At 49.9% G+C, this 20,858-nt stretch overlaps 12 protein-coding genes across 12 annotated transcripts; 9 read left to right on the plus strand and 3 right to left on the minus strand.

Moving 5' to 3' along the window:
* The first annotated feature begins 355 nt into the window (after positions 1 to 355).
* BT62DRAFT_926642 (uncharacterized protein) lies at positions 356 to 1,717 on the plus strand. The gene is made up of 2 exons (XM_043185086.1): positions 356 to 1,253; positions 1,306 to 1,717. The coding sequence occupies exon 1, from the start codon at positions 421 to 423 to the stop codon at positions 1,246 to 1,248; it is 828 nt and encodes a 275-aa protein (XP_043044485.1). The 5' UTR covers positions 356 to 420; the 3' UTR covers positions 1,249 to 1,253; positions 1,306 to 1,717.
* Positions 1,159 to 2,893, minus strand: BT62DRAFT_941615 (protoheme IX farnesyltransferase). Its single transcript, XM_043187797.1, has one exon. The coding sequence runs from the start codon at positions 2,513 to 2,515 to the stop codon at positions 1,289 to 1,291; it is 1,227 nt and encodes a 408-aa protein (XP_043044486.1). The 5' UTR covers positions 2,516 to 2,893; the 3' UTR covers positions 1,159 to 1,288.
* BT62DRAFT_977938 (RNA-binding domain-containing protein) lies at positions 2,636 to 4,036 on the plus strand (the record flags this gene model as incomplete). Its single annotated transcript, XM_043189311.1, has 5 exons — positions 2,636 to 2,948; positions 3,008 to 3,072; positions 3,125 to 3,266; positions 3,318 to 3,759; positions 3,811 to 4,036. 5 exons carry the CDS (start codon positions 2,636 to 2,638, stop codon positions 4,034 to 4,036), a joined length of 1,188 nt encoding a protein of 395 aa, XP_043044487.1.
* Positions 4,037 to 6,091: 2,055 nt separating this feature from the next.
* Positions 6,092 to 7,861, plus strand: BT62DRAFT_1000226 (homeobox-domain-containing protein; the record flags this gene model as incomplete). The annotated part of the gene is made up of 3 exons (XM_043176629.1): positions 6,092 to 6,504; positions 6,557 to 6,720; positions 6,771 to 7,861. The coding sequence occupies 3 exons, from the start codon at positions 6,092 to 6,094 to the stop codon at positions 7,859 to 7,861; spliced, it is 1,668 nt and encodes a 555-aa protein (XP_043044488.1).
* A 335-nt stretch (positions 7,862 to 8,196) lies between these two features.
* Positions 8,197 to 8,786, minus strand: BT62DRAFT_960550 (uncharacterized protein; the record flags this gene model as incomplete). Its single annotated transcript, XM_043188562.1, has 3 exons — positions 8,197 to 8,409; positions 8,466 to 8,534; positions 8,589 to 8,786. 3 exons carry the CDS (start codon positions 8,784 to 8,786, stop codon positions 8,227 to 8,229), a joined length of 450 nt encoding a protein of 149 aa, XP_043044489.1. The 3' UTR covers positions 8,197 to 8,226.
* A 167-nt stretch (positions 8,787 to 8,953) lies between these two features.
* Positions 8,954 to 10,964, plus strand: BT62DRAFT_883070 (DnaJ-domain-containing protein; the record flags this gene model as incomplete). The annotated part of the gene is made up of 8 exons (XM_043182733.1): positions 8,954 to 9,058; positions 9,111 to 9,212; positions 9,260 to 9,277; positions 9,332 to 9,514; positions 9,581 to 9,822; positions 9,878 to 9,944; positions 10,000 to 10,764; positions 10,833 to 10,964. 8 exons carry the CDS (start codon positions 8,954 to 8,956, stop codon positions 10,962 to 10,964), a joined length of 1,614 nt encoding a protein of 537 aa, XP_043044490.1.
* Positions 10,965 to 11,322: 358 nt separating this feature from the next.
* Positions 11,323 to 12,810, minus strand: BT62DRAFT_941625 (Prp18-domain-containing protein). The gene is made up of 6 exons (XM_043187798.1): positions 12,557 to 12,810; positions 12,048 to 12,506; positions 11,902 to 11,999; positions 11,707 to 11,846; positions 11,553 to 11,651; positions 11,323 to 11,499 (listed from the first exon to the last, which is right to left on the minus strand). The coding sequence occupies exons 1-6, from the start codon at positions 12,765 to 12,767 to the stop codon at positions 11,439 to 11,441; spliced, it is 1,068 nt and encodes a 355-aa protein (XP_043044491.1). The 5' UTR covers positions 12,768 to 12,810; the 3' UTR covers positions 11,323 to 11,438.
* Positions 12,811 to 12,877: 67 nt separating this feature from the next.
* On the plus strand, positions 12,878 to 13,408 carry BT62DRAFT_1000229 (cytochrome c oxidase, subunit VIb; the record flags this gene model as incomplete). The annotated part of the gene is made up of 6 exons (XM_043176630.1): positions 12,878 to 12,903; positions 12,956 to 12,987; positions 13,041 to 13,074; positions 13,130 to 13,230; positions 13,282 to 13,289; positions 13,349 to 13,408. The coding sequence occupies 6 exons, from the start codon at positions 12,878 to 12,880 to the stop codon at positions 13,406 to 13,408; spliced, it is 261 nt and encodes an 86-aa protein (XP_043044492.1).
* Positions 13,409 to 13,666: 258 nt separating this feature from the next.
* BT62DRAFT_977941 (molybdopterin binding oxidoreductase) lies at positions 13,667 to 14,903 on the plus strand (the record flags this gene model as incomplete). Its single annotated transcript, XM_043189312.1, has 4 exons — positions 13,667 to 13,936; positions 13,990 to 14,250; positions 14,300 to 14,464; positions 14,517 to 14,903. 4 exons carry the CDS (start codon positions 13,667 to 13,669, stop codon positions 14,901 to 14,903), a joined length of 1,083 nt encoding a protein of 360 aa, XP_043044493.1.
* Positions 14,904 to 14,954: 51 nt separating this feature from the next.
* Positions 14,955 to 15,584, plus strand: BT62DRAFT_926650 (DUF1748-domain-containing protein). The gene is made up of 2 exons (XM_043185087.1): positions 14,955 to 15,196; positions 15,246 to 15,584. Exons 1-2 carry the CDS (start codon positions 15,108 to 15,110, stop codon positions 15,397 to 15,399), a joined length of 243 nt encoding a protein of 80 aa, XP_043044494.1. The 5' UTR covers positions 14,955 to 15,107; the 3' UTR covers positions 15,400 to 15,584.
* A 38-nt stretch (positions 15,585 to 15,622) lies between these two features.
* BT62DRAFT_1071602 (uncharacterized protein) lies at positions 15,623 to 18,640 on the plus strand (the record flags this gene model as incomplete). The annotated part of the gene is made up of 8 exons (XM_043178780.1): positions 15,623 to 15,775; positions 15,831 to 16,022; positions 16,078 to 16,251; positions 16,304 to 16,372; positions 16,421 to 16,520; positions 16,573 to 17,572; positions 17,627 to 17,825; positions 17,876 to 18,640. The coding sequence occupies 8 exons, from the start codon at positions 15,623 to 15,625 to the stop codon at positions 18,497 to 18,499; spliced, it is 2,511 nt and encodes an 836-aa protein (XP_043044495.1). The 3' UTR covers positions 18,500 to 18,640.
* On the plus strand, positions 18,635 to 20,845 carry BT62DRAFT_926652 (ABC1-domain-containing protein). The gene is made up of 9 exons (XM_043185088.1): positions 18,635 to 18,847; positions 18,899 to 18,973; positions 19,023 to 19,185; positions 19,234 to 19,401; positions 19,461 to 19,546; positions 19,599 to 19,868; positions 19,928 to 20,146; positions 20,193 to 20,453; positions 20,506 to 20,845. Exons 1-9 carry the CDS (start codon positions 18,653 to 18,655, stop codon positions 20,797 to 20,799), a joined length of 1,731 nt encoding a protein of 576 aa, XP_043044496.1. The 5' UTR covers positions 18,635 to 18,652; the 3' UTR covers positions 20,800 to 20,845.
* Positions 20,846 to 20,858: the final 13 nt, after the last annotated feature.

Raw genomic sequence — 20,858 nt, forward strand, 5'->3', positions numbered from 1 at the left:
GACGTTGGGCTCAACGCATCCAAGCCTTTTGAAAGCTAAGAATCTTAGCGAGGTAAATAATTCCTACGAAACTCGGATTCACACCTTTGACTAGAATCCACATTTGCTTGAGGCCCTCACGTTGCAATGTTTCCTGTCTACCCCGGAATAGATTTTGTGCCGATCCACGAGGAAGAAATGGGGGACGAAATGAAGAGTCGTTATTGAATTCTGTTATGTGTGGAGTGACAAGCTACACGTCAGTAAATTCTTCTGGTGTTGCAGCAGATGCGTGCTCGTCAGCCGGCCGTTTTCTGCAAGGATAGAAGGTTGATTTACGGTCCAATAGACACATTTTTTCCAGTCACTCTAGTCGGGTCGTCGGTCTTAAAAAGGAACAGTGCCATTTTGGGACAGTCAGGCTCCTCCTCGTTCAGTACCATGGCAGACGTTCGGGCGCTGTTGAAGGCCAAGCGTCAGGAAGTGCATATCTCTCATCCTCTAGCGTCGTACTCTTCTTCTGGGCAGCTCCGATGCTCTGCCTGTGGCACTATTGTTAAGCATGCTACCGCTTGGGAAGGTCATTTGGGTAGCAAATCTCACCGAACAACTGTAGCTCGGCTAAAGGAGGAGGAGAGGAAGAAGGAGGAGGAGGAGGAGTTGAGATTGAAGGAAGAGGAGGAGAAGAACAAGCTTTCTTTGGGCAAGCGCAAGTCTGCCGATGAGGACATGGATGTGGCAGACGAGCCAGCCGCCAAGAAGTCGAAGCCCAGTACTGCACCGCAAGGATTTCCTGCTGATTTCTTTTCGGATCCCTCCCTTGCGCCTGCACCTACAGCGTACGAAGACGCTTCTGATGACGGGGATCAGCCAGAGAAACCGCCAGCTGCAGCACCTCAGAACCCTCCATCAGGTCTTGACGAGGAATGGGAACGGTTCCAGCGCGATGTCATCAACGCGCCCGAGTACCGCGAGACCTACGAGAATGCTACTGTGTTCGCGGAGCCAGTCATGGTGTCGGAGACCCCCGAAGGCTTCCCGGCAAAGGAGACAGAGGCCGAGGTAGCTGACCCTACACCTATGGATGAAGAACAGCGTCGCAAACAGAAAGAGCAGGACGAACGCGAGTTAATCATGGATAGACTGCTGGATGAAGAACAGGCGCAGGAAGAAGCCGACATGAAGGTAATTTTGATGAAGAGCAGACTTGACGCACTGAAAAAAGAACGAGCGGCAGCTAGGGCATCCAAAATCAAAGCACATTCATGACTGCTGTACGTCTCAAATACAGATAATGTTACATTCTTCATCACCTTGCATTGACAGTGTTCAGCGACAATTTTGTATCTACTTCCTCTTCCTTTTTCTCGCGCACACCTATCCACTGCAACCAATCTACACCTCGCTTGTGTATCATCATCAGACCCAATATCAGCGGCAAGTACCACAGACTGTGTCGGAAAACAATTCTTGCTTGCTTCTCTCCACCCTGTTTTTCCCACCACTTCCATGCAGCTTGTACACATACGAGGTTTAGGGGCAGCGACGTCAACGTAAAGGTCCATGTTGTAAGACCGGAGAGAGGAACGGCGATTGAGCATATAAGGGTTAGAAGTATGGCGTGGCGCAAGGCAACGAGAGCATTCTTTTGAGGGTCGAGTACAGATAGCATTCGGTAGCATGCCTGTGCGTATGAACCTCGGACAAAATATGACAGCGAATTGAAATGCGGAAATTGCCAACTGAAGAGAAGCATTGGGAGGACGAAGGGAGCAAGTGGACTGTCGAGTACTGATATATCCACCGGACTGGAGGATAGAAATTCGGGAAGAAAGATGGGAAAGGAAGAGGATATCGGAGGGAACAGCTGTCCACCACAAGCTGTCCAGCCCATAGCGGGTGGTATTGCCCCAACGATGGCACCAACCCACGTATTCCAGACACTCTTCCGTTTCATCCAGGTGTAGATGCCGGCGTACAACACTATATTGCTCAGACCCAAGATGGCTGTCGTTGGATTCACCATCGTCCACAACAGTGCCGGACCAGCTACACCTGTAGCTACTGCGAACATAGTCGCGTGAAGAGGGCTGATCGCCTTTCGCACTAAGGGGCGTGACCGCGTCCGGGCCATCTGCGCATCAAAAGGGACCTCCTGCAACATATTGAATGCATTAGCCGACGAGGCGCACAATGCAGTCCCAACCGCCGTTGATAGCAATGTCGGGATCGTTGTAGGAAGTGGAGAAAGCGCGACGCCGCCCATCGCGGTCAAACATACGAGTATGCTGAGATGCGGCTTCGACAGCTGCGTATATATCCCAAGTAATTGGGACAGAGAGGATATTTCAACCTTTTTGAACGCTGAAGTCGGCACTCGCGGTGGCAATGGTTGATTGAGCCTCAGTAGCGGCGGATGGCTAAGCGGCGTAGATTTGGATGCAAGCCATTGGCCATTGTGAAAGAAATACGAAGAAAAGGCGGCATTTGCGACGGTGGAGGCGTGTCTAGTACCAGTACAAACTGCAAGCCACATTGTGGGAAAATCCAGAAATTTCCTGCCTAAAGCAGAATATTACCTAATATTTTGGGGCGGAGATTGAAACGGCCAGGGTTCGCACTCATCGTCGACGTTGCCGGCCTGCTATCCACCAAAATGCCTGGTACGCATCTACTTCCACCAAATCTACTAAAGTTATTCGCCCCTCGACCGCCGCTACCATATGCAAGACCCCTCGACAAGGACATTAACCGTGTCAAAAGCAAGAATGTCTCCGGTGTCGCTGCAATCCTTGAACAACTGAAGGAGACGAACACGGAGAAGCTGATAGCGGGGACTAAGGATGAGGAAACGATGGAGGAGGGAGAGGAGCCTGTGTTCACGTATGCAGAAGAAATTAAGCGGCAAATAAGACGGGAAGAACGGAGAAACCGGAAAACGGAGGAGTTCAAAATCGCCAAGGATGTTTGTAAGTATTCTGCGCTTCCTTTTATCTGACAGTGCTCACTTGATACCCTTTCCATGCAGATAAGCCATCTGATGATCCGGAAGCAGTTGGTGACCCATACAAAACGTTATTTATTTCCCGTCTAGTAAGTTTTTATTACCAGTGCAATTCGCAAACAGCTTCTGATTTTTTTCCAGCACAAGAGCGCTAACGAAAACGACTTGCGCAGAGAATTCGAAGGCTACGGTACCATCGAAAGGGTACGTATTGTTCGGGACAAAAAAGGCCGGAGTCGAGGCTATGCTTTCGTTGTATACGAGCGAGAACGAGATATGAAAGGTATGCATCCATAAAATATATGGCCTGAAAGTTGCCAATATTTGTTACCAGCTGCCTATAAAGAGTCCGATGGTCTCCATATCATGGGCAAGCGAATCCTTGTTGATGTGGAGCGTGGTCGAACTGTTCGTGGTTGGAAACCTCGCCGGTTGGGAGGTGGTCTCGGTGGCCGACCTAAACGTGTGGAAGCACCAGTTGCTCCACCTCCTTCACGCGGTGGTTTCCGCGGAGGCTTTGGTGGTGGGGGTCGAGGCTTTGGTGATCGTGGTGGAGGTTTCCGTGGTCGTGGCGGCTTCGGTGGTGGACGTCCCGGAGGCTATGGTGGGGACCGTGGAGGGGGTTTTGGTGGTGATCGTGGAGGAGGCTTCGGCGGTGACCGTGGAGGAGGCTTTGGCGGTGATCGTGGCGGCTTTCGTGGCGGCGATGGAGGGTTCCGAGGCGGTGGCGACGGCCAAAGAGGTCGGGATTTCGGTGCTGGCGGAGGCGGGTTCAGGTAACTTTCTTTCATTTTTTAGTCCTATGTTTTGACACTCACCTTTTCCAGGGGCGGCCGAGGGGCTGGTCTTGGTTACCAAGGTGGGGGGGGCTTCAATGACCAGTCGAATGGGTATGGACCTCCTTCCGGCGGTGGGTATGGCGGCCCTCCCGGCGGTGGGTATGGACCCCCAGGTGGTGGGTATGGAGGTGGCGGTGGGTATCGCAACGACCTCAAGCGTGGCGATGGACCGGGTGGTTACGACGATAGGGATTCCAAAAGACCACGGTACTAATCTATGGTCATCTGTCGAGGTATCTCTGGTTATCCCGTTCGGCATCTTTTCTGTCAAGGTAACCGTCTACCCTTGGGTAGGATTTTGCGGTTGGTGTTGTTCATTTTTATCTCTTTTTTTTCTATTTTATTCTGCGTAAGTATCTACACGTCGCGGCGGGCATGTATATGAGTGTCAGGCAAGTATGCATATGGTAACGAATTTGATTGTGCATGTCCCTTTGTGCCGAAAATCTGGTGACTCTAACCAAGTTTCAAGCACAAGACGTCGTCGCGACATATTGACAATGGCATAGCCGCGTTCGGGCTTTTGCGAGGATGACGCTTATTATCAATGGGCCAATTGTAAACCGGATATTTCCGCAACCGATTAATGACCGTATATTCAGAAAATATAGCTTCGCGGGAGGCGATTTCAAAATCTGGACCTGGTTACTTTTCGACAGTCTTGATTTACAACTCGACGTCAGACTTTTTCCTTGCTGTCGGAGCCGATGCGACATACATAGTCTACGGAGACCCGATTGTCCTGGCACTTTAGGGGAATGTCGAATGATTTGAATTTCGGCTGTCTGCGCGTTTATCAATGCTCTCAAATGAAAACCGACTCGGCCTCATCTATTTCTTCGGCCATGCTTTCTTTGTCTGTTTCATTCGCAAAGAAATTTGAGGGACCGTGGTCATGATGTTGTCGGTGCCGCCATCATCAAGGTTAGCATCGTCCCCAATGTGACTGCGCGAGAATCGTACGTTCGGTGTACGTCTTGTTCACCGTTTCCCACGGAGATTTATAAAAGTTTTTGCGGTAGATCTGCTGGCTTCCAAATCTTATTTTTTTGGTCGGTCGTCTCGCCTGCCATTTCTCGGGCTCGCACGCAGTTACGATGATCCATCTGATTTGATTTCACGTGGTCATGCGTAGGCGCCTACATTACGGTTTCTCGCCTTTTGCCGCTATCAGGGTGAGTGCACAACTGCCCTGTGCAGGATGGACAGCCAGGCTCGGTGGCATTTCATGACGGATTTCGTCTTGTGTAGAGAACGCTCTCAGGGATCTGTCGGTAAACGTTCTAATCAAACCTACTTGATAACAAATTGTGAACATGCATTTGTACTTGACTCAGATATGTCAGCGCAAGGCAGCAGGCAAGGACCAGCAATGGGGACTGAACAAGACGTTACCCAGCCGATCAAGATTCGAAGGACCCAAACAGGTAACTTGCTACATTCAGGGATGATTCTGATGCGATTTTTCTTAGCAACGTCCGTTCATCCGCCCGCCCAAGGCCGCCTCGACCCGTTGAAGCCCCTGCAGACCAGCATTTGCTCGACCATTCGGCTTCCTAGTTGACATCCTTGTGCGTAGTGTCTCCGAAATTTTTATTGAGCGTGCACCGGTCTATTCGTGACCTGAGAACATGTCTCAAACGTATACAAGATTCAAGTTCGTGTTCCTGAAGTTCAGCTCCAAGTCAGGTGGGAACTGAGATAAGCACCGCATCTAGATCCATCGGATTCGGTCTACCCTGAACACTGAGGTCTGAGCACGTTCCGCGTGCGATGGTCCACGGATCAGATCCCACTTTCCTGCTAGATATGATCTTTTTCATGATCTTTTAGCGCCGTTAACTTATACGGTCTCTTTTTGTCCATTTCTTGGCAAAAACATTAAGCCAGTCCAGACGAAATTTACGGAAACTCGCACACCGCCACCACACCGACGGTTTCTACTTTGCACAAACTAGACCCCCCCCCCAACCCTTTTGATCCCTATGTCACCAAGTTCCTAGATCTGATCGACCTTCTTCTCCACGGAATTCAAGTAGGCTCTTTTTTTTGTGTGTACATAAATCTCCTGACATCCTATCTTTCCTTCACCTGCCATCTCCCCAAGTCAGTCTGGGCCGCTACTTTCTCTTTATCGTCGTTATAAACGCGCTGTTTGGCCGTCTGTATCGCGTGGGCCAGAAACTACGCTATTTCCAGAGGTGTGGTGTCATTATTTCGCTAAAATTCTTAAACATCGTTAATATAAGGGTGATCAACAGCCGGAGACATGGCCAGTCGTCGAACGCCTCTGACTCGGTCGACACGTTCCTCACTTCGAATCGACCCATCATTCCATGAGTCTGATGCCTCTGGCTCGCCTTCTCCGGGAGTGGCTGCCGCCTCTCATTCTCCGTACACGCCAATAAATTCGAATCGACCTTCCCCAAGTGGTTCGGATTCAATTGACGACGAGAAAGACAAGGAACCGGCGTCTGGTCCCAAACGGTCCAATTCTTCAACTTCGACAAGTAGCAAGGGCGAAAAGGAACGGAGAAAACGCTCGCGGGTAACGGCAGAACAACTCGTTCATCTTGAGCAGTTCTTCGCTGTTGAACGAAGTCCAACTGCTGCGCGTCGGAGGGAAATCAGCGAATTGCTTGGCATGGAGGAGCGCCAGACACAAGTTTGGTTCCAAAATCGGTTAGCTCACTGAACGTTTGACATTTACATTTGTTGACGCTTCTCTTACTAGCCGCGCAAAGGCGAAGATGCTGCAGGCCAAGAACAAGGACACCGTTCAAACTGGCTCTCATCCGGTGCCGCAGCGACAAGCAGACATCATTGTGCCTGAATCACCACCTAAGCTGCTTACTGGTTTTCAGGCCGACTTGCAGCAGCTCATTCACGAGAGTGAACGTACGTCGTAGTAACACCTCAAGAACCCAACTCACGGCATTCCACCACAGCAATAACTATTATTCCATGTACAAACCTGTCGATCGGCACTTGGCGCCGCATAGCATCGAGTGTCAGCAAGTACGACCTTGTCGCTTATGTTTGCGAAAGCAAACAGACTTTAGCCTGGTTCATTTCGTCAAACGGTTGCGGGTTTAAAATGGAGATGCCTTTCGACAATATCGTCGAGAGTAGATTTATTAATGCGGGACCCGGTTTGGGTCTTGCCTCTTTCACTCTGTCGCGTCCTCCGACCTTTTTCTTGGAACGCATAGAATCCGCCTTCAATGAGGAGCCCCGCCACCGTCGCGCTTGGTCTCAAAGTGCTGACTGGACAGAAGCATATCAGGCTACAAATGTGCTACGCCACGAGCTTATTGGCTCTGCATTGCAGCTCTCGCATCTCGTTCGAGCCCTTCAAAACAGAACGCAGACCTCTGTTATATATCTCCATACTCCTGCGTATAGCGGGGCCTCTCCAGTTGAGATACCACGTCCCCCGATGGGAAGCTTAACGGATTCTCAAACTGAGTATTCCTATGCGGCTAGCGGGCGGCAAGGTGCTGATTATCAGGCACCCACATTCACTGGTGCTTCGGGCATACCTCCTACCTCGATTGGTTATGCTCCCAAGTCCGTTAACACCGTCGTACCCGCTATGGCCTTTACGCCGTCTTCATTCTCCACCCTGTCCACTGCATGTGCGATCCCAGACCCTTCTAGCTTTGGATCATCGTATAATGAGTATCAATATACTGGCGGACATCAGATGGTGACGGACAGTGCTGGTGACTATGGTCAAAATATGTCCTCGGGTGCTCCTCCGACTCATGGCGGACCCTACCTGGCTCAGCCCGTCCCTCGTGCCCTTTATCGGGAACGTACCCAGTTCGAGCCCAATTACCAGGCTGATGGGATACTCTCAGAGTATCAGATGAACGCTCCGGTGGATCAATACGACCCGGCTTCCCCTCCACTTTTGACAACCCCATTCTATCCGCCGACAAACATGACTGAGACCTACTCTGACGGTCAAGGTACCATAACGCCAGGTGTGCCCGCCATCAAGTACGAGGTTGATGACGGTTCCGTTCTTAACTAGATTCACGCCGAATGGCACCCAGCATCTCGGTCATTCATTATACTACTGCATTCGCATTTTCACATTGTAACTATAACATACATTCCTCTCCTGGTCTTTCATTTATCACTCGTCGTTCGCCGCTTTCGTTGTCACCGCCGCCCCAGGGGGTCTCGTTATGGACTGAGTATCATCCCTTTATAATTTCGTTACTGATTCATTATTTCATTTTGTAGCCCACATATATCGCATACTTGATTCACCTGCTTTGTTATTACGTGCAGATATGTACCTTATACTCATTTCGTTCTTGCAGGTTGTGCAACTGTTGTTGATGCTATTAATAATAGTCTTTCCAGTACACGAATAAGTCATGGAGAACATTCCTACGGAAGTTTCTCAAAGTCCGATGTGATCGAATCCAGCCTTTCCCTGCTGAGCCTAGCGGTATAAGTTCGGCTAACAATGTTGACTATCAGATTGAAATTTGTCAGATTTCTCAACGGCAGATCAGACTGGACATCCATACAAGTGTCCATGAAACGCTCCATGCATCTTGTCAGGCATGTCTGCTTCGGAATCAATTGTCTATTACAAAACGAAAAAAAAAAAAAAATTCCCTCACTTCTTCAGAACTATTGAGGGAGGCCCCAGGCCTGGTAACGCATGCCTTGAAACATCGCTCGTTCATGTTCTAAATCCGAATCATTTAGTCATTATTGGGAAGGAAGGGGGGAAACAAGTGGACACTCGCGTTCATGAGCATTTGAGCATTTGCCTGCGCAATTTCCGTGCGTACGATATTCATGAGTTGTTCCTTCTTCTCACCGTCTAGTGGTAAATCTGTAAGCAATGTTCTGGCAAATCTGGTGGATGTCGCACCGCTAGGAGACGATGAAGAGGACGACGACTTGGATACAAACGGCGATTTGAAAAAGTCCGACATGATTTCTCAGATATTCTGGCGTCTAACGGTGGTGGTTGTAGTGGAGTCAGTAGCCAACCTCGCGGGGGACGAAAATATTTGATCGAGGCTAAAATAGGCAATCAATTCGTCATCGACGGCGACGACGTCTCCTTTCGCCTTTCTCTTCTCGTCCACCAGCATATACCATGGGTGCAGGAGAGTCGACTGCACGTAACGATCAAGCCGATGAAGTCGTGGACTACTATCAGCTGCTAGAGGTCGACGAGAATGCTACGGCCGACGAACTGAAGGTGCGCCAGTTAGGATTCTTTTGCGTCTTTACCCATTCTTACGGTCTCTAAGCGCGCCTTCAGAAGACTTGCTCTGGTGCACCACCCGGACAAGAATCCTAACGATGTTGAGGGAGCCACGAAGCGATTTGCAGCGATGCAACAGGCATACGAGGTCGGATCCCTGGGAAATTTCTTTGAAATATACTCATCTATGCTCAGGTTCTCAGTGATGAACAAGTGAGCTACAGAAAATCACCGGCTGTTGGCAAATGACCGAGCCACACCAAGTAGGAACGCGCGTGGTACGATTCACACAAGGTGTCATTACAACCTGAGCCCGATGCAGAAACGGTGTTTGAGGATATCCGTAAGGGTGCCCCACCACCCCGTGCACGAGACAGAGGCCTCACAGTAAGGCACCTCGCCCGTTTTTTTGATGCAACCATCTGGTCTGGATTCGCCGATGATGATAACGTATGTTTTATCGAAAATGATCTACTAGCGCTTTACTGATTTTCACGCTATCTCATGATTTTTCAGGGATTTTTCTCGGTATACCGAAACCTGTTTAACCGGCTCATGGCGGAGGAGACCATGATTTCAGATATTGACCTACCTTCTTTCGGATATTCTACTTGGACTTGGACACCCGTTCACAAGGGCGAAGAGTCGACCGCAGCACGGACGTTCTACAATGCATGGATAAATTTCGTCACAAACAAAGATTTTAGCTGGTGCGATCAATGGAATGTTGCTGAAGCGCCTGATCGGCGGGTTAGAAGGTAACTGTATGTTTTACGTGTATGCTTTTAGAGTCTGAGTATTTTTTTTTTCTAGATTGATGGAAAAAGATAACAAGAAGGCTCGGGACGATGCGCGGAGAGACTACAATGACACCGTCCGAGTGAGTAAAAATGTCTTCCTGTTGTATCTGCATAACATGACATGACATTATGCAGTCTCTGGCCAAATTCTTGCGTAAACGCGACCCGCGCTACAAAGCCCATCTTGCTTATCAATCGGAAGAAATAAAGAGTCGCGTCGGATCGGGAACTTCAACGCCCCATGCGGGTTCTTCCCGGAGAGGTGTTCAATCAACAATAGATTCTTATGTGGAACAGGACTGGCAGAAGATCGACACGAAAGGATCACACGATGATGATCTGGAGTGGGCCATCGGCGAGGGCGAAGATTCCGAAGAGTGGGAATGCGTCGTGTGTGGCAAATCATTTCGAAGCGAAGCAGCGTGGGACAGTCACGAAAGAAGCAAAAAGCACCTCAAGGAAGTTGAACGCATACGCAAGGAGATGCAGGAGGAAGATGCTGAACTCGGCCTCAATGATCCAGAGCTAGAGACTCCGGATCTGCCACGGTCGCAAAGTTTAACGCCTGACGTGCCAACGATAGACGGAGACGTTACTGCCGTTGCTAACGCTTCTGATGGTGAGGACCAGCAGGCCAACATTGGCAAACGAAAGAAGCAGAAAAACAAAAATAAAATCAAGAAACCACCTTCGGAGCCGTTGATGAAAACTCAAGAAATAGCGCGGAACGTTCTCGACACGTCCATTCCTGAGGTGCAAAGTCAACCTCGAGACCAGGCGCAGACCGTTTCCCTAGACGACACGCGACCCTCGAGCGTGGCAGTGGAAATGACGAAAAGGGAAAAGAGACGTGCTAAACAGTCGAAAAAAGCTGAAGCTGAGAAGGAGGCCGAATCGCAGGTATGATAAGATTTTCCACCGTGCTGTCTTGAAACATCTATCTTACGAATACATGTGTCTCGTTTTAGTTCAAATGTAACGTTTGTTCAAACGTTTTCACAAGCAAGACGCAACTATTTAACCATATACGGGACATGGACCATGCCCTTGCTGACGACACTCCGAGTCGGGGAAAAAAAGGGAAGGCAGGGAAGCGGTGACCTTTCCGGCGGTATAAACGGCTACATTTTGTTTTGAATACAATAATATAAGGTGGTAGTTGATTAGTAGTAGATCACTCCTAATGCAGATGCAGCGGTACCGATGAAAAGGTCCAGATGCACTCAAAAAGCAAATGTGGCCCCCCCCCCCCCCGGGTTCGTACAGCGGGGCGTTTTGAAATTGCCGCAGATCGCATTCGGGTGTCCGTTCACCGAACAACAAGGCCGAATGCAACCCTTTGTTGGTGACGTTGATGATGTATCCGGAACAATCCTGAGCACTTTACTGTCCAGATGAGCCCATCTGTTTGCCGGAGGAGCAAATAATAATATGTATCCAACTCATTTTCGGATATGTGTTGTCCCGACGACAAGAACACCATGTAATTCCCCGCAAAATGAAGAATACAAATGACAATCATTCCGTACTAAACCTTATTATTATGCAGGAAAAGCCGCGGAGACTCGGGCAAACTATCCCATCAACTGAGATACGTCCTCAGGCGGGTATTTGGTCTGAGAGAACGTGAGAAGTCTAGATGGCGAGTATTCAATACCCTGAAACAATAAAGACCCACTAGGACGTACCGTTTCAGACTCTGAATATATTTACGACTAACTTCATCGTTCAATACATGCGCAACTTGATCTGATGAGATCTTCTCTCGGGCAGAACGTTCGTGTATACTAGGACCGGAGTAAGCATGATGTCGTAGCATGTGGAGGAGGGAACAGGACATACCCAACCATGGTCACACCGATAGGCCAGGGTGCATTACCGATAGAAAGGCGCAGATATGCGTCGTTTGCGCGTTGATATTGTCGCTTTTGCATGTGGTGAACGATCTCAGCCATGCGCGCCAGGACGTCCGAGGGTAAAGACTAGAGGAACGCATTCAAAATGAACTAATGCCTGGCATCGGATGGAGTGCCGTACTCTGGAACGTAACTGCTTGAAAAGAGGCTTGAGATACTCTGCGGACTGGACTTGGGTCGCAGCAGCCAGTTTTCCTTGGTGTGTTCTCTTGATGTGGTCTGTCGAGCGATTCGATAAGCTCAAGTGAAGGTAAACGTAATGCATACCTGGTCGTTCGTCCATTGCCTCTCCCCACTCCTTCAGCACTCGTTTGAGAGCATAATAAATGATAGGATACAGCTTTTCTGGCTCTGTCTTGACAAGGTCGAGGTCAAGCACAGTGTTGGAAGCAAGCTCAGATTCTTCCTTCTTCTTGCCCTTGTTGAGGATTCCCTTACTGTTCATCTCTCTCTCCACATTTTCAACATCCTCGAGGGCCTTCTTGAAATCATTCTGGCCGCCTTGTCGGTCATGGCCCTTTTCCTCAATCAACTCCAGTGCTCGTAACCGGAGTCGTCGGTCCTTGTCCGATTCGGCAAACAGCCGTATTGGCTGGCCCTTGGCTCTTAGTCGACGTATAGTTTCTTCTACAGAGATATTGAATGACGATTCGGGTTTAGGTGAGTCGGTGTCGCGCGATAGCGAACTGGGATGAGGTGAATTGGACGACCTGGCACTAGCCTGTTCTCCATCAACAAATTAGGATCTAAACCTTGCAGAACATATGCAGCCTTACTCACTTTCGCTGCCCTTGCCGCTACGGCCTTTGCTTCTGCTTCTTCCATGGCCGCTCGTTCTTTTGCCTCCGCCGATTCTCGCTCTTTGCGTTCCTGTTCCTCCTTCATTCGTTCCAGGTCACCACGACGCATATACTTTGTCGGTCGTTCAGAAGAGCCATCCTGCAGTCCTTTTCGTTTTAAGGCAATTTCAGCCTTGAGTGCGTCCATTGTAATAGGTTAGTAGTAGTGGTGGTGGTCGGTGGTCTAGACGACCTAATCTTACGTAATATATACCTCTTTCCGCTGCCACCCGGTTTGTTCACCAACTTGCACCCACCATGTCAGAGGCCTCTGAATTATCCAGGTATTTCTTCTCTTTTTTATTCCTTTTTTTCTGGTATTTATTATGCACACAGCAAATACATTCTCCAGACCGTTGGGTTCGACGGTGAGGTCCTCCCCTGGCAGTCATAAAGGCGACGACTGATAGAGGAATCCCAGCTCGCTTCCCCAACCAGAATCAGACTCGCAACTGGTACTATCGCTTGTGCTGCTCATATATTGCTCTGCCTTATGTTTGCTCTGTCCAGCTTCCAGAACTATGTCGATTACTTCAAGTGTATCAATGCCAAGGGTGAGGACTACGCTCCTTGCCAGCAGTTCAAGAGGGTCTACCGTACTCTCTGCCCCAGTATGTTGTTCCACTTTTTTTTTCCGAGTCTGTTTGCCGATAACATTCCAGATGAATGGGTATGCATCGCTTTTGACGTTCCGAATGATCTATTTCCTGACAGTCTGATGTTCCTTAGGTCGCCAAGTGGGACGACCAGCGCGAGAATGGCAATTTCCCCGCTTCCCTGGAGCCTTGAGGCGTGTTTATGCATAGCACAGACCAGAGGAAGGGAAGGCTTTGTACGTTAGACAAGTCCAGTATATTGTTCCCAGAATTATCCTTCAGGTCACGTGGAATTTAACAAAGTTTCTCTATCTCTTCCTTTACATTTGTGCCATTAGACAGATATCTTTCCCTGCTGTAGGGTTCTCATTGACACCGGGTTCCGGCTTGTTCCACCATCAATTCCACTTAGACACGGCCGGTGGTCGCATGTTCATCTCTAACCACCGCCATGGACTACAGCAGCGAACCAGAACACTCAGAGTTACTCGTGGTGCAAGCACAAGAGCCATTCAATGCGGAACCGCTGTCCGCTGCCCTCGTCGAGTTCCAGCTGACTCCTGAAGAGCTCGTGTATTGCAGAAACCATGGACCAGTCCGCCAGTTCTCTGAAGACGATTGTACGCTCACCATCAGAGGAATGGTGGACAATCAAGTGACCTTTTCGATGAAGGATATCAGAACGATGTTTCCGCAAACACGAGTAGTTGCAGCGCTACAAGTGAGACACTATTCCGTTGACCATGACTTGTACTGATAACGACGTACCTGTAGTGCGCCGGAAACCGACGTAACGAGATGGGTGCTATCAAACGTGTACAGGGCGTAGGTTGGGACGACGGTGTTATTGCCAACTGCAGCTGGGGTGGGGTAAGACTCTGTGATGTATTAACGTATGTCGGCATCCAGCACGGCGATGCACATGTATGCTTCACGTCGTACGCTACACTGTGCCAGGATGACACGTACTATGGTTCTTCTATTCCCGTTGAGAGGGCGATGAAGGTTGAGAATGATGTTCTATTGGCTTTCGAGGTCTGTCGCTGATATGCATCTCCTCATGTCCAAGCTAATGTATAGATAGATGAACCACGAGGCATTGCCAGCGGAACACGGGGGACCTCTACGCCTCGTTGTCCCGGGTGTCTTGGGTGCCAGATGGGTGAAATGGCTTGATACAATCATTGTTTCTCCAGACGAGTCGCCCAATTTCTATCAGCAGCGAGACTACAAGATCCTTCCACCAACCGTATGTCGATTTCATCGTATCTATTAGCATCAAACACTAAATTCATCTATAGATTGAAACCAAAGCTGACGCAGAAGATGCGTGGTCCAAACACCCTGCCATAGAATCCCTTCCACTGAACTCGGTTGTCGCTGTGGCAGTCTACTTTCCCTCGTCGTTGTCTCTCTTTGTGAAAGGATACGCCATCCCGGGGTCTTCGGGAAACGTTGCATCCGTTGACGTATCCATCGACGAGGGCGAGAGCTGGGTTCCGGCAAAGATAACTTATCAGAAGGGACGATGGAGTTGGACACTTTGGGAAGTGCAGGTAGCAGATGTGCCTCAAAGGGGTGTGGTTTGCTCTCGTGCTATTGATGAACATGGAAGGGTACAAAATAAGGAATGTACGTGGAATATGAGAGGCGTAGCGTATAATGCTTGGGGACGAAAGAGTTGGTAGCATTTCTTCTGTAAATAGCACCCTAACCCTAAGGTTGCCATTTTTGGATGCATACAGTATCACGACTCCATGCCGAGGCAATTCGTCTGTGAACGATCGACGTCGACGAGCAGTCGTACTACGAATCTCTCTCAGTAACCACCCAGTAACCAGCACTCCTCGTTCGCAGTGCCCCTACAAAGAAAATCACCTATCGCGTTTGCCATGGCGCTGGGAAGACTCCTTCACTATACGCTCGACGCAGTATTGCTGTCGACGGTGCTAGCAGGCGTACGGAGGTCCAGTGGTTTTACGTGAGTGGCATATTTGGTTCGGTGGCTACTGCTAGCTGATGATATGCAGCCCCAATACCTCAGCGATTACCGAGCCAACACTGCGTTCAGTGGCTGATACGTTCCTCAGCACTGGCGAGACAATATTCGATCTCATTCAGATGAAGTCGATGAATACCGAGTACTTTAAGAAAGACTCGAAGACCGGGTCGAGGAGCGGATAATGATGGTCTAGGATGGATGTATGCGTGATGTGATGTCGACACTGTATCTCTGTACCACGACCCCCATTCCAACGGAACAAATGCTTATATTCGCGAGCAGTGGCAGGATGAAATATTCTTTATCGATATACCAGATATGTTTACCATTGATCTTTGTACAAACAAAGTGGCACCGACATCCTGTGGGAATTTGTCATTCAGCTAAGATTGTCTTCCTACCACCATGGCCCACGACGTGACCTCGCCGGAGAACACCATTGCCGTCGCCTTCGTCGTCGATGCATCCCTCTCGCTCGCCGCTCAATGGCACCTCGTCATCGGCCAATACGTCGCCCCAATGCTTAAACGTCTCAGCGAGTCCAATCCCGGTTTCAGAGTAGGAGAAAATAGCCATACTGCAGCCCCCCCACCACCTAATTATTCACCACTAGTTCCGCATGGCTTTTGTCTCCTACGGTACTGCTGATACCCGGCCTACACCATTACTATGTAAAAGATTCTTTGCCGACTTTCAGCCTGTGACCAAGCTCATCAAGGAGGAGCCATCGAAGCTGGGTATCGGTCTGTCTTCTTTAGGAACCCACGGAATGTCGGCCTTAGAGGGCTTTGTTGCGGCGGTAGAGGTTAGCAAATGAATTAGTTTCACTTACACGCTACACGCCTTAACGTAAGGTCTAGATGTTTGATACCCTGCAGAGTTGCTATATCCCACCTGATCCAAATCGTCCTCCACTCTACCACATATTCCACATTGCATCTTCTCCGCCGGACGATCTTGAATTTCCTCTGTACAACCAGCTGCCGGAGCTCGACTGCATTACTTGGGATACTCTGCCTTCTGAGCTCCAGAAGGTGCCTGTCTTGTTCCGAACGCGTCAAGACTGCGTTGCTAACAGGTTTTCAGAGAAATATCCACCTAAGCATTATCGCCCTGGACTCATCACTTCCCAAGTTCTCGGAGCTGCAGTCTTCGGTAATATTTCCATTTCCCCTGACCACCATACACTTACATATCCTCTAGGCCGCTGCTGGTCAGAAGGTGCTGCCTTGGTTTCCAGTGCATTCCCAGCATGCACTCTGCCTTTCTGGTTTCCCCGTGTATCAGGCTGCGCTACCCAAAAGTAACGAACTTCTTCGTTCTCTGCTGTTACATGTCTCAATACTTCACATTAGCGACCCCCCAAAAGCGCGCTCATGAAGTCATCTCTGTCGACGACAAGATGGATGTGAAACGCGTGCGACTTTCCCAGCCCAATGAAAAATCGACGCCTACTCCCACTCCCTCTGTTGCGCCAACTCGTCCACTCCCCTCTCAGCCTGTTGCGAATAACCCCATTCATCACCCGCCTCAAAATACACCGCCTCAGATACCGATGCCGAGTCCCCAGCAATTATTTGAACGCTTCCGACAGGAAGACGCCAAAATGCGTGAGCTAAACAAAGCGATGGTAGATGCTCGTGGTCGGGGGGAAATTGCGCGCGCCGAGATCATTCATCAGGAGATAACCAAGAGAATGCCTCAGCACCAGAAACTTCGTCAGGTCGTCTTCGCTGTGATGAGAACTCCCCAAATGGCTGCGATGAGACAGCAACTAATGCAGGGGCAGCTAGCCAATCAGGGAAACTCGGCGAATGCGATCGCAAATCCGGCCACCGAGACCCTAAAAGTTCCACAAGGCTCATCACCCGCGCAAGGGTCCACAGCCGCGTTTCCTCCCAACGACGGAGCAAATCCTCCGACAAACAATTTCGTGCCACCGCAAGGAATGCACATTCGATCTGTCTCGAATCCCGGCGAGATCAGTCAAGCTCTTAACGCAGCTAGAATGCAAATGCCGCCTGGCACAGCTGCACAAATGCGAATGGTCATTGAGCAACAAAATCGGACGGGACAACCTCCATCGCAACATCTGGGAGCGGGTCCGTCGAAGAGTTCTCCCAATATGATGGTGAACGTGCCTTCTGGTTCAATTACTTCGACGCCACCGATGAATATGATGGCGGCGGGGGACCATCCACCGAGTAATGCTACACAACCACCCCAGCCACAACCAAAACAATCTTTCAAAACCCCGGTGTGGCAGGGGACGCTTCGCTGGAGCGGTGTTGATGCAAACGGGAAGCGGGAGATGCAGGTACATGTTGTGGCGTTCGCTCAGAATCCCGCTGACTGGTAATTATCTTCTGTCTCGCCTTCCTTTTTCCGCTTAACTGAGGTTGATTTTAGTCATGCCAATACTTGGCCGGCATCATTTATGCTTACGCCCACGGTCCATTCTTCTGTATCGACGCAGGATTTGCAGGTGTGGGTCAAGAAGACACAACCTGTGTTGTGTACCTTTGCGGCTCAGCCCCGTATTGCGGATCCCAAGACGAACGAGCTTCAGTACAGATCTTTGATTGCGCTTCTTCTAAGTAAGAAAGTGGTACGTGGCATTCCTAAGCTCTTCTCATATAAAATTCACATTGTTGGCAGTATGCTGTCGCTGCGTGGACGCGACCCTCAGGCATCCAAGATACCAATGCCCTGTTGTTCCCCATAAATGCTCAAGGACTTGTAGGCGCCTTTTTCCCTCTCAACGGCATGCCCGAGCTGCCAAAGCCTACGAACCCAGGGCCGCTCAACTTTCCGATGGCACCTCACATGATGGCTACCCTAGCCAAGATGCCTCCGGAGCAGCGGAATGCGGTCATGACCCAATTTGCTATGGCCCAGCGGGTCCGTGCTGCCCAAGCCCAAGCCCAAGCCCAAGCCCAAGCCCAAGCAGCGGCTAGCAATAATGTTGCATCTTCGTCTGGGCCATCTGGGTTTACATCCCAACAGCCTCCACAGACGATTCAGCAGCAGTTCCAGCAACATCAACAACAGCTACAGCAGAAGCAGCAGCAGCAAGCATCGCAACAACAGTCGTTTAGTGGCGGCCAGCCGTATACTGGTGCTGGGGTGGTTCCTCAGGCAAATAACATGATGAACTTTAATGCACAGCAGACACAGATGTCTGCGTCGCTCCCGAGACCTGTGCAGCCCAAGGGGGGGTTCAGTCATGAGATTTTGCAGTCGTTTATGCAACGTAGTGCGGAGGGTGGGGGAGGCACGTAGTTTGCTACTCGGTGGGATCTTGGGAGCACGCATATCTTGGTTGTATCGGTATCACTATTGACATAGATTGTATTTTTATGATGTACTTCATACTTAAATATTATCCACTAGTATTAGTGGGTCACCGGGCCGCAACCGACCATCCTCTTTTGCATGCCACCAGGACCAGCGTATAACTGGCTCTGCGTCCTTTCGTCTGCTGCTGACATTCTTGGCCATGCGGCACGTATAAGAGCCTCGCAAATTGCTGGGCAGCGTTCAGTACTTGTCTCAAGGATGAACAATCGCGACGCGCCGGCACTGGAAGAAAACAAAATCAAAACTGAGGAGAATGTACGGCCAGTTGTGGTAAGTCTGACTATGCTTTCTTATGTTTTCTTTTTTCTGAAATAGTGAAAGACTGAACCATTCGTGTTGACCAGAGTCTCCATTCTTCCTCGAGAATTTTCTGCAGAAGTGAAAAGTGTGGAGGAAGTGCGTCCAATAAATAATTGACTCTTGGTCCCTGCTTGATATTTGCTAGACACAAGAAATACGCGAGGACTCGGTAGTAGACTCCATTCCCTACGAAACCGCACCTCCAACACAGGCAGAAGAAATACAGGCGCCTCTAGTCTTTCCGACGCGTAACCTATCTTCTTCCAAAGTCCCATCCTCGCGTATTGGCCGGCTCTTCCACTACGGAGGTTCGTTTTCCTCAATTTACCCCTCACATCTACTGAACAATTCTACAGGGCTTGCTGCTTCTCTCAGCTACGGTGCTGCCTCAGAATTGCTCCGTCGAACCGGCGACAACCAAGCCTCTGTCATGATGACCGAAGCCAACATAAAGCGGCTCGTCTCCAAGCTCTCGCAGATGCGCGGGGCAGCGCTCAAGCTGGGCCAATTTCTTAGCATACAAGGTCTGCCCTGTCCTTAATGTTGAACGTCGCGTATTTATTTCTGATGATCCAAAACTCAGATACCCACCTCCTTCCCCCCGAAGTAGATAAAATCTTCCGAAGGGTGCAGGATAGCGCGCATTACATGCCGGATTGGCAAATGGAGGTGCGGCCCCGTATCGCTTTTGCGGTGTCGCATCCTGATCACGACATGATAGAAAGTCTTGCAAAATTCTCTGGGGACAGACTGGAGTTCACATTTTGACTCTTTTGACCGTATTCCTTTTGCTGCAGCGTCGATAGGTCAAGTACACAGTGCCGTTCTCAAAGCGTCTGCTTCGCCCACGGGCGAACCGTACCGAGTAGCAGTCAAAATCCAGTTCCCCAATATCGCCAACTCGATAGACAGTGACCTGGGTTATATCAAGCTCTTGTTGACCGCCGGCAAGTTTCTTCCAAAGGGTCTTTTTCTGGACAAGACCGTCTCGGTGAATAGTTTCTTTAATTCTTCCTCGGAAGTTCCTGCGCTGATTTGGGTTACGTGAAGGTTATGAAGCGGGAGCTAGCAGATGAGTGTGACTACTCTCGGGAGGCCTCGTTCTTGCGTACTTTTGGATCACCAGAGTACCTTGGAAACGATCCGCGTTTCAAGATTCCTTGGGTGTGGAAAGGAAGCACTGACCGCGTTCTCGTCATGGAACGCATCGACGGGATCAGCGTCGGGGAGGCGGACGTCAAGGCCTTGTCCCAACCAGATCGCGACACCGTGCGTCCTGCTATCGTTACGTTTCTCCTATTTACTCTTCAAGCAGATCGCTGCGTGTGTTATTGAACTCTGTTTGAAAGAGCTCTTCGAGTTCCGGATGATGCAGACGGATCCCAACTGGACAAATTTTCTCTGGGATGCGCGTACAAGGCAGATTGGGCTAGTGGATTTTGGTGCTACACGACTGTATTCCAAAGAGTTCATGGATGGTTGGTTGAAGTTACTCCAGGCAGCTGCTTCTGATGACTGGGACGCTTGCGTTGAGTGGAGTTTGAAGGTGGGCTACCTCACCGGCCAGGAGAACCAGGTTCGTTAGCTCCCGCTGCAACGTTACCCTAGCTGATAAGTACGTGTTATAGATAATGCTGGATGCCCATGTAAAATCCATGACACTCCTTGCCGCGCCATTCAAAGCGTCGACTCCCCAGCCGTATACTTTCGGCCGCGACTCGAGCTGGGCAGATATCACAGCTCAGATACGGAATAATATTCCGGTGATGTTGGAGCACAGGCTTACACCTCCACCGCAGGAGACGTACAGCTTGAATAGAAAGCTCAGCGGTGCGTTCCTCCTCGCGTCAAGGCTCGAAGCCACCGTCGATACGAAAGACATCTGGGACCGGCTCGTGGGACAATATACGTTTAGTTCGTAGCTAGAGAGTTAGTAGCAGAATGGAAATGCACTCAATTTTTTCTCCATATGGCACGGCCG

The sequence above is a fragment of the Guyanagaster necrorhizus genome (genome assembly GCF_019112545.1).
Source record: "Guyanagaster necrorhizus MCA 3950 unplaced genomic scaffold BT62scaffold_3, whole genome shotgun sequence".
Classification (NCBI taxonomy): Eukaryota; Fungi; Basidiomycota; class Agaricomycetes; order Agaricales; family Physalacriaceae; genus Guyanagaster; species Guyanagaster necrorhizus.

What these genes read in the sequence shown, in the direction of transcription:
- BT62DRAFT_926642 (XM_043185086.1), top strand. Translation starts at nt 421, where the DNA reads ATGGCAGACGTTCGGGCGCTGTTGAAGGCCAAGCGTCAGGAAGTGCAT.
- BT62DRAFT_941615 (XM_043187797.1), bottom strand. Translation starts at nt 2,515, where the DNA reads ATGTGGCTTGCAGTTTGTACTGGTACTAGACACGCCTCCACCGTCGCA.
- BT62DRAFT_941625 (XM_043187798.1), bottom strand. Translation starts at nt 12,767, where the DNA reads ATGGACGCACTCAAGGCTGAAATTGCCTTAAAACGAAAAGGACTGCAG. An exon ending in GGCAAGGGCAGCGAAAGTGA is followed by an intron (nt 12,507 to 12,556) that starts GTAAGGCTGCAT and finishes TTGTTGATGGAG; the next exon opens with AACAGGCTAGTGCCAGGTCG. An exon ending in TCAAGCAGTTACGTTCCAGA is followed by an intron (nt 11,847 to 11,901) that starts GTACGGCACTCC and finishes GCGTTCCTCTAG; the next exon opens with TCTTTACCCTCGGACGTCCT.
- BT62DRAFT_926650 (XM_043185087.1), top strand. Translation starts at nt 15,108, where the DNA reads ATGGCGCTGGGAAGACTCCTTCACTATACGCTCGACGCAGTATTGCTG. An exon ending in CGGAGGTCCAGTGGTTTTAC is followed by an intron (nt 15,197 to 15,245) that starts GTGAGTGGCATA and finishes GATGATATGCAG; the next exon opens with CCCCAATACCTCAGCGATTA.
- BT62DRAFT_926652 (XM_043185088.1), top strand. Translation starts at nt 18,653, where the DNA reads ATGCCACCAGGACCAGCGTATAACTGGCTCTGCGTCCTTTCGTCTGCT. An exon ending in AGAATGTACGGCCAGTTGTG is followed by an intron (nt 18,848 to 18,898) that starts GTAAGTCTGACT and finishes AAATAGTGAAAG; the next exon opens with ACTGAACCATTCGTGTTGAC. An exon ending in TCACCGGCCAGGAGAACCAG is followed by an intron (nt 20,454 to 20,505) that starts GTTCGTTAGCTC and finishes TACGTGTTATAG; the next exon opens with ATAATGCTGGATGCCCATGT.